Here is a 10,229-nt window from a genome sequence, read left to right as displayed (position 1 = left end):
CATCTGGATCCAGCCATGCCTGAGGCTGGCATTTCCAATAATGTGAAATATAATAAAGTCCTATTTCTCCATAAGTCAGTTTGAGTTGAATGTTCTTCATTTGAACTGTTAAGAATCTGGACAATACATTCCCAGTATGTTTTCCTCTTGTATCCATCACACACAACCAACCTGATCATATGAAGCGCTGAAGAGCCTCAAATCACCAATTGTGTTCATTGGATGGAGCATGACTCTACAACATGCTAAGATTTCTTCTATTCCCAAATAAACTTACAAGGAACAATTATTACCTATTCCTCACAAAATTCTTTGTAAAACAAGAGGGGTGGTCATTAAGTCCGGCTGTCTTGGAGGCTCCCCTTCTCCATTACAGCATTTGCCTCTGCATTGCTTTCTAACTGACCAAATGATTCTGGCTCCTTTCCCAGGCTAGGTTCTCTGGCCTGACTTTCAGGATGTTGAACCATGCTTCACTCCTGGCATTTTCAGTTGCTTCATTGAAATTCTACCTTTGGAAAGGGACGTGCAATTTGACCCAAAATTCTTTAGCTACCCTCTTAAAGAGTAGATACAATCATCTGTAAAGCAATAGAGGCTAGCACCAGCCTGCTTCATCAGACAAATTAGCAGCAGTGATCAACTAAGTGAAAACTGCCTAATTCAGATTAGACCAGCGGTTCTCAACCTGTGGGTTGCGACCCCTTTGGGGGTCGAATGACCCTTTCACAGGGGTCATCTAAGATCATCGGAAAACACATATATAATTACATATTGTTTTTGCGATTAATCACTATGCTTTAATTATGTTCTATTTGTAACAATAAAAATACATCCTGCATATCAGATATTTACATTACAATTCATAACAGTAGCAAAATTATAGATATGAAGTAGCAATAAAAATAATTTTATGGTTGGGGGGTCACCACAACATGAGGAGCTGTATTAAAGGGCCGCGGAATTAGGAAGGTTGAGAACCACTGGATTAGACCCATTCCCTGTTTCCACCGAGTCCTCTTTTTGGTCAGACATGCTGAGTGTTTCTAGTCTTGAAAAACAAACATGCAAACAAGTGCACAATAGCACCCATACTAACAACTACTGCTGGTGTGCTAGTTTGATGGCTATTCTAAAATTTCCCTGGGATGCTCTGGCCCCACCTCTTAGCAGTTACAAGGAATAAACACTTTGTTGACTCTGTGTACTCCAGTCCTCTACAGTGAGTTCCTCAAGGCCAGGGACCATCAGGTCTTTATCATCTATAGATTGCCATAGTCTAATATAATGTCAGAAATCCTATATAACAAAAGCCTAATATGCTAAGTGCCTGGTTGTCCGGTCGGCCATTCACCCAATCAAAGAGTAATATGCTAATGATATGCTCAGGCTGTTCAACTGCTCACTATGACATGCACTGACCACCAGGGGGCAGACAGTCGACCTGTCGACCAGTCACTATGATATGCACTGACCACCAGGGGGCAGATGCTCCAACCAGTAGGTTAGCTTACTGCTGGAGTCTAGCTGGTTGGGACTGAGCGAGAGAGGCCAGACATGCCCTGGAGACTTCCCACGGTCCCACCCTGGCTGGCCAACCTCCCATGTCCCTCCCCTGCCACAATCAGCCATAGGTGGGGTCCCTCGGCCTTGCCTGCATCCTTTTGCAATCCGGGACTTCTCGGGGGATGTCAGAGAGCTGGTTTCAGCCCCATCCCACAGGCCAGGCCGAGGGACCCACTGGTGCACGAATTCGTGCACCAGGCCTCTAGTAGAATATATTGCCGAATTAACAGAATAATAGTATCATTCTACATATATAACTTTCTGCAAGTTACAGTGCACTTTTTGTGCTTTAAAATCTTGACTCTTGTCTAGATACAATAGAACATAACCTACTTCTCTCCTCCTTCCATATTGTTCTTGATCTGATATTCCATGATCAGAGCTAAGAGTCCTTAGTATATTGGTTCCCAGTTTCCTTCTAACTGGCTACTCTGTACACTCCCAGTGAGGGTCACACAGGTGCTTAGCTGGGTCACCTGACTCCTCTCACCTGCTTGTCATTTATTCCTCTGTTGTGGTTGTTTTTAATCATAATATTTCTAGTACACACATTTTGGAGGGATGCCCTCCATTTTTTTAAAGTACCCTAAACTTGAGACTCATTGAATTTTTATCATCCATTTACCAATTCTTCTTGAAATAACAAGTGGTATCTATTCTCTTGAATTATTATTTAACTCACATCAATGCTTACACTACCTTCTTGTCTCATCAAACAGATTACCAGAATAAAAATATGTACTTTAGAGTAGATATAATATTGTATAAGTCACATATATCTCACAGAGACCCATAAGGATGCTATTTACATAATAGCTGCTAAGTAAAATAAAAGAGGCATCATAGGAGAAACATTTTTCCACTACTCGCAATAGTTTGTGTTCAGACAACTGCTCTCCCCCTCCTGGTTTCCCAGGCATCTCCTGAGAACAGTGCTGATCTGAATTCAGAACCTGTCAAACAGGATGAAGCCTACCCAGCCACAGGTGGTTACACTTTCCCTGGAGCTAATTTACATAACTCCAAGCTGAGATGAGCAGGGCACCTGAGATACAAGAATGACACCATTAAGCACTCGTAAAATGGCCTTTTGAAAGAATCATTGCCTTTTTTTTCTTCTTCTTTTTTTTTTCATTTTATCTCTGCCAAACATTGCACTGGTGCTGGGACATGAGATGATTGTAATAGCCCTGGCTTCTAGAAGGAAAGCCTGTGGATTGAGACACACAGGGTGTGTAGGAGGCTGCAGAAGGTGCCCAGAGGAGGAGACCTGCCCTCCTCACCCTCTCCACCCTCTCCACTCTCTCCACCCTCTCCACTCTCTCCATACTCCCCACCCTCTCCACTCTCTCCACACTCCCCACCCTGTCCTCAGTTATCATGATGCTTCCCAGGGATGCAATGCCTGCCCTGAGCTGTGAAAGGGACAGGTAGACCAGGAGCAGAGGAGAGCAGAAGGGTTCTCACAGAGGAGCCTCCATGTATGTATAGCAGAGGGTTGGGGGCGTTTCGACAAGCTGCTCAGGGTTAGAGCATTCGGTAGGAGGGGAGAGATGCCGGGTGGCCTGGAGGGGCAGGCCAGGCCTTTTCTGAAGTGAATTCCTCGGCATACACTGGGCTTGGATCTAGGTACTGCATGGGCAGTCAGGTCCCCGGATGTGTATTAACTACCTTTGGAGAAACCATAGAAGCAGGTGGCCAGGGCAGTCTCCAGACTCTTCATTTTACTTTATTTTTTTAAATATATTTTTATTGATTTCAGAGAGGAAGAGAAAGGGAGAGAGAGAGAGACATCAGTGAAGAGACAGAATCATTGATCGGCTGCCTCCTGCACACCCCCTACTGGGGATCAAGCCCACAACCCGGGCCTGTGCACTGACGGGGAATCAAACCGTGACCGCCTGGTTCATTGGTTGATGCTCAACCACCCTCCCCACCCTCATAGGTCAGCCTGGCAAGGCTCTTCGTTTAAAGGCGTGTCAGCTGTGAGCTCTTGTCTGTTGAGTGCTCCAACATCAACAATCCTCTGTGACTCGCCGGCGCTGGGAGAGTCCAGCTGATGTTGTTTTCTGTTGTCTTCAGAGAGTCTCTGGACAAGCTCTCGCAGCGCGGGCAGCTGCTCAGCGAGGAAGGCCACGGCGCCGGGAAGGAAGGGCGCCTGTGCTCCCAGCTGCTCACCAGCTACCAGGGCCTGGTCAGGATGACCAAGGAGAAGCTGCGCCGCTGCCAGGCGGCCCTGCAGGAGCATGAGGCCCTGGAGGAGGCCCTGCAGAGCATGTGGGCCTGGGTGAAGGGCGTGCAGGACAAGCTGGCCTGCGCAGACAGCACCGTGGGAAGCAAGGACACCCTGGAAAAACGGCTGTTACAGATACAGGTACACCCCTGTGCCCCAGGACTGATGCGATTAGACTCACAAATGGTTGAGTTGGGTCCCAATCACGCCGTGAGCCATTCTCTAAATGAGGATTAGGTGAGCAAAACGGGGAAATTGGGCAAAAAGGACTCGGAGGGGATGGTTTTCCCTCTTTGTAAAGGGAAGGAATATGTTTGTTTTAATAGCTCTAAAATATATATTTTTTAAATTTTGTTTAGTAAATATTCAGCAAACATTATGAAATAAATACCTAGTTTCCTCCAAGCACTATGCAAGTTGCTGGGCATGTGAAGATAAAAATGGGTCCTGCAGGAGTTCAAGTCAGTGGCAGGGACCAACTGCAAATGCTACAGGCCGTGCAACATGCATGTGGGGCCGTGATTGAAGCCAGCGGGGGTGGGGAAAGCGCAAAGGAGACCACCGCCCAGCCTGCAGCCAGCGAAGGTGACCTTGAAAGACAGGCATTAGTCAGGCTTTGAAGGTAGGGGACTGTTAGGCTTTTAACAAGCGTGTTTTCATTTTCGAAATAATTGCTTTTTACTCTGAAACTAAGTTTCCCAGTAAAGTTACAATGCGTAGGCAAGTAGTCCAAAGTTTTCCAAGAATTTAAACTGGAGTTAATCTTGACTCCCAGATTCTCGGGTTGCTAATATTTAATTAAAGTTTTATATTGCGGTAGAGTCCAGACATTGTTGTTGTTTTTGTTTTCATTTTTTATTTATTGTTAACACTGTTACAGATGTCCCCCATTTTCCCCTCTTTTGCTCCCTTCCATCCAGCCCCCACCCCCGCCTTCACCACATCATTGTCTGTGTCCATGGGTTATGCATATAAGAATATATGTTTTTTAATTAATCGCTTCTAGTCCCCCTCCCCCCCCCACCCCCGCCTTCCCCTTCCCCTCTGAGAACTGTCAGTCTGTTCCAGGTATCCATGCCCCTGGTCCTGTTTTGTTCATCAGTTTATTTTGTTCATTGCCTTTTCTTTTCTCTGTTTTTAAATCTTTATTGTTGAAAGCATTACATATGTCCCCTTTTCTCTTTAAGGTGAATAAGGTATTCCCTACCTTGATTGTTTTTAAAACTATCAGAAGCCTTTACTATTTCTGCTGACGTGCATTCCCTCTTCTTACTAGGACATCCTCCTGATGAAAGGGGAAGGGGAAGTCAAGCTGAATATGGCCATTGGCAAAGGGGAACAGGCCTTGAGAAGTAGCAACAAAGAAGGTCAGAAGGTGATCCAGACCCAGCTACAGACCCTTACAGACGTGTGGGCCAACGTCATGAGCTCCTCCGTCCACGCTCAGAGGTACAGAGTCCAGTGCAAGTGCTTAATCGCCTAACAAAGCCCAGTGGCTTAGTGAAATGAGGGAGCGGTGCCACGCCTCCTGCAGTAGAGTGACCACACATGTGATCTTAGCTAGTTGTATGCTTGCCTGTCTTCGCCTAAACTGTATTTTCTCTAATGGCAAAGACTACTTTTATTTGTTTGCTTGCTGTGTGTGTATGTGTGTGTAATATTTACATCTCCCATAATATGTCAATGGAATTTGGCACACAACTTGAACTCAGTAAAATAGATCCTTTTAATTCATCAAAGCAAGGATATGTGGTCTTGAGTAACTTTAATATATTTTCACTTTTTAAAGAAACATAAGGGAAATTAAGTCATGGGCAACAGTGGAGCTTAAGTATAAATCTTTTCTCAACCCCAAGTAATAACCCCACATTGGGGTTGTGGAACTATGAGGCGGGGGGGTGTTTGATGGTCACAGGGATGGAGCATCCCTGGCATGTAGTGACTGAGCCCAGGAGAGCTGGTGCCCTCCAATGCGTGGGGCATTCTCACACAAGCAACAGTCAACCCTTCCGCCCAGGATGCCTGCGGAGCTCTGTTGAGTAGCACTGCCCAGGGGCTGCTGAGAAAGTAGAGAAGATGCTGGTCGTTACAATAGGTGATGTTGTTGCTGTTGTATTTATGAGTGGAAGATTTTCACCTTCCTCCTTCCCTCAAAGTACCCACAAGTAATCTGGCTGGCTTGTTGGACAAATGATTATCAGTCAGAATTATATTAAAATACATTCCAGGAGCCATATTCTGACAGCGATATATACTATTAGATCACCAAAGAAGTGTGTGTTCACTATGATCAAAATAAATAGACAAGTAAAAGATTAAAATTCATAAAACAAAATAAAAATATTTGCCATCACCCCGTGCAATGTAAAAGTGGACCATGGTTTCAATTAAAATGTGGGAGGTTGTGTTTTGTTTTAGTTTGTTTTTTTCTTTAATATGGAACATTTGTAGTAACTCCCAAAGTCTGCAGAATTTTGAATCTTAGTAATAGCTCAAACTGGTCAGTAAAGAAAAAAACTTCAGATCCCAGGATTCTATTTTTTATATAGTAGATCAAACTTCCCAATGCTTGCCAATAAGCTAGCTTTGTAAAAGTGAACAGGAATAAGGGTGAATATTTTTCAGATGTTAGAATAAAATGTGAAATACAAAAAGTAGATTCTAATCTTTGATTCTTTGCTTTTAGCAAGAAATTAAATTTGACAACTACATATTGAGCAATAGCAATGTTCAAATGAGAGTGGGTAACTACAGAGTTTATTTTGTTTTGTGGTTATTTTTTTCTGTGCTAAAAGAATAAAACAAAACAAAGTACTTTTTACCCTCTACGTGCTATGAGGCCAGGGCAGGGTACATTCCAGAAAACTCTGACTCATGTAGTGTTGCTTAGATGTTGTGAGACTGTAGAAGAAGGCAGGGCCCAGGGTGGCTTCTGGGGAGGTGAGATTGATTTGGAAACAGTTGGAAAGGATAAGAATGTTGGCATGTATGATGAGGTTCCTACTGATGAAAAATAAACAATTTGAGCCCTGGTTGGTGTGGCTTAGTTGGTTGGGCGTCATCCCATGCACCGAAAGGTCACTGGTTCTATTCCCAGTCAGGTCACATGACCAGGTTGCAGGCTCAATCCCCAGTAGGAGGTGTGCAGGAGGCAGCCAATCCATGTTTCTCTTTCACATCAATGTTTCTCCCCTCTCCCTTCCCTTCCTCTCTCTAAAATCAATAAAACCATTTTTTAAAAAGAAAGAAACAGTTTAAGCAAATGCTGCAAGTACATTTCCTACAGATATGACTCCAGGATTATAAGATTTTATGCAAGGGAGATTGGGAGAGGTCACTGAAGATGAGTTTAGAATAGTTTTAGAGCTGAATACTTTAAAATTCAGGATGCCAGCCTGGAGAGCCTTTTACTTGACTATCTGAGGAGCTATTTGGTTGACTATTACATTTGTGATTACATTTCTTATATTATAAATGTATTTAGCCTTCATTTCTTCATCCATTCAACACTAAAACATTGTGCATCTATGTCCGTATGTGAAAATCAATCTAATGATATTATTTAACCAGGAAGATTACCCTAAAATTTAAATTCCAATCAATAAATAATTGCCATCTGGTTTTAATAAAATAAACTGAGTCCAAGAAAAGTAAGAATTGATATATATTAAATAAAATTTGCTCAGCCAGCGTGGCTCAGTGGTTGAGCATTGACCTATGAACCAAAAATTCATGGTTCAATTCCTGGTCGGAGCACATGCCCGGGTTGTGGGCTCAATCCCCAGTAGGGGGCATGCAGGAGGCAGCCAATCAATGATTCTCTCTTATCATTGATGTTTCTATCTCTCTCTCCTTTTCCCTTCCTCTTTGAAATCAATAAAATAAAAATAAAATTGAGCCCTAGCCAGCTTGGCTCAGTGGATAGAGCATCAGCCTGGGGACTGAAGGGTCCCAGGTTCGATTCTGGCGAAGGGCACATGCCTGGGTTGCAGGCTCGATCCCCAGTAGGGGGTGTGCAGGAGGCAGCCGATCAATGATTCTCTCTCATCATTGATGTTTCTATCTCTCTCTCCTTCTCCCTTCCTCTCTGAAATAAATAAATATTTTAAAAATAAAATAAAATAAAATTGAATTGATGCCCCAGTGCTGATATTTAACAACACAACTCATAAATTTGCCTATTTATTAAGACAATTATTATTTGGAAGACAAATCTCCAGATGCATATATGACTACAACATCTTACTTACATTTTGACATGGATTCACTTTGGTTTGAAGAAACTGTGCTGCGGGTCAGAAAAGTAGTGTTTCTCCCTGCCCTTAGACGCAGCGCCCTCACCACTTATAGTGGCGTTCAGTAAGACAGCTTGCATCAAGCATGTCAAACTCGCAGCCCGCGGGCCACATGCCTCGTTTATTTGGCCTGTGTTAGCCTTTGAGTTTGACATGCTTGGCTTACCTGGATGCCATGCTCTCCTAGTTGGTTTCCAGTAGAGCTGTCAAGATAACTTATTTTTCTACTAACATTAATCCCAGCACTTTAGAGGCTGTGATTAGCCAATGGAATGACTACCTGGAATGGAAAAACCAGTTGGAGCAGTGGATGGAATCCGTAGACCAAAAAGTGGAGCATCCCTTGAAACCGCAGCCAGGTCTGAAAGAGAAGTTTTGCCTTCTGGACCACTTCCAGTGCATCGTCTCAGAGGGCGAGGATCACGCCGCAGCCCTGCACCGCCTCACTGCCAGGTCCAGGGAGCTCTACCAGAAGACGGAGGATGCGTCTTTCACGGAGACGGCTCAAGAGGAGCTGAAAACACAGTTTAATGATATAATGACCGTTGCCAAGGTTAGTGCTTTATATTGAAGGAAAAACTTCAGGGTCAGGTAAAGAATAGCTTATGGGTTACATTATTGGAGAATTTGCTGCTCTAAAAACTATTTGTACAATATTATATAAAGATAATTTCTCACCTATGGATGCCCATGCATTTTTCCTTTCTGCAATCCTGGGCTTATTTTTTATTCTTAATTTTATGATTTTTCGTCACTTAGAATGTTAGTCAACCCATTTTCTTTCTTTTTTTGGTTTTTTCTTCTGCAAAATTGCTGAGCTTCAAATATCAGTGTTTAAAAGTTCTTTACAAAAAGCCAACACAAGTCATTTATTTAATAAGAGTTATTATAATAATAATTATTAAGTGGATAATTAGTGAGGGATGTTAGTCAACATTCATTAAGCATAGATTTTTATGTGAAGCTAGACATAAGTAAAATTATAGGAAAATTGGTTTTATCCTCGAAGTCTTTTAGTATAATTGAGATTTGATATTTTCATTTTAAGATATTAAACACAGAGAAAATTCAAGAATAAGAATGAAGCCCTGGACGGTTTTTCTCAGTGGTTAGAGCACCAAAAGATCACTGGTTTGATTCCCAGTCAAGGGCACATACCTTGGTTGTAGGCTCAATCTCTAACCCCGTGTGGGAGGCAACCAATCGATGTGTCTCTCTCACATTGGCCTCTCTCTCTCTCTCTCAAGCTCTCTCTCTCTCTCTCTCTCTCTCTGTCTCTCTCTCTCTCTCTTTCTCTCTCTCTCTGTCTCTCCCCCCCCCACCTCCATCCCTTCTACTCTCTCTAAAAATCAATGGAAAATTTTCCTCAGATGAGGATTTAAAAAGAATAAGAACAAAGTCTTCCAAGATGATTAAGAGACCAATATCAGACTGTTGTCGTGTCTGATTTCACATCCTCTGTCGTGAGGGCCGCTGAGTCGCCTCTGCTTGTTTCCTAGGAGAAAATGCGGAGCGCGGAGGAGATGGTGAAGGACCACCTCCTGTATGTGGACGCCGTGCAGGAGTTCACAGACTGGCTCCACTCGGCCAAGGAGGAGCTTCACCGCTGGTCGGACCCATCTGGAGACTCGTCCGCCACCCAGAAAAAGTTGTCCAAAATTAAGGTCAGAAAGTGGACCGATACCGTAACTTCTCTCTCTCACTGGTGCTCGAGTCTGACATGCCTGTGATAAAGATCCTATAGATTAGATTGTGTTCATTAAAATGTTTCCTTCCTGTTTTCTGGTGGTTGGTGTATATGACCTTGCACCTCGGGAATTCTAAACATAAACAAGAGGGGGGAAAGGAATTCAAGACACTTTACACTTTGAACAAAATGAAACGTTGTCGGTGTGTAGTGTGCTCCTGCGTGCAAATGCGCTGCTTGCTGAGTATGAGACATCCCAGTATGCGCCAGCTTGGAGCTGACAGAATCGGATATTACTTCCCAGCACAGTAGAAGAAAAGTTTATATAATAACTTAGTGAAAAGTTTAATAAGAACTTGGAAATGTCATTCTAGATGTTTTGTTCTGCTTTCCCAGCCAACAGTACAACAGTATTATGAAAGACGGTACTTTAAAGGATATTAAAATT

General features: G+C 43.2%; 1 protein-coding gene across 1 annotated transcript in view; it reads left to right on the top strand.

The window, feature by feature from the left end:
- Positions 1–9,779, top strand: part of LOC102416882 (nesprin-1) — a gene marked incomplete at its 3' end in the record, with an annotated part of 177,120 nt that extends 167,341 nt beyond the window's left edge. The window contains exons 47-50 of the mRNA XM_023758190.1: positions 3,649–3,940; positions 5,076–5,248; positions 8,338–8,647; positions 9,594–9,779. Coding sequence (XP_023613958.1) covers positions 3,649–3,940; positions 5,076–5,248; positions 8,338–8,647; positions 9,594–9,779 — 961 coding nt within the window. The remainder of the gene's footprint in view (positions 1–3,648; positions 3,941–5,075; positions 5,249–8,337; positions 8,648–9,593) is intronic.
- Positions 9,780–10,229: the final 450 nt, after the last annotated feature.

This window comes from Myotis lucifugus, unplaced genomic scaffold (assembly GCF_000147115.1).
Source record: "Myotis lucifugus unplaced genomic scaffold, Myoluc2.0 scaffold_125, whole genome shotgun sequence".
Lineage (NCBI taxonomy): Eukaryota > Metazoa > Chordata > Mammalia > Chiroptera > Vespertilionidae > Myotis > Myotis lucifugus.
Note: the sequence above shows the minus strand (reverse complement) of the source record. Positions and strands in the feature narration are given on the sequence as shown.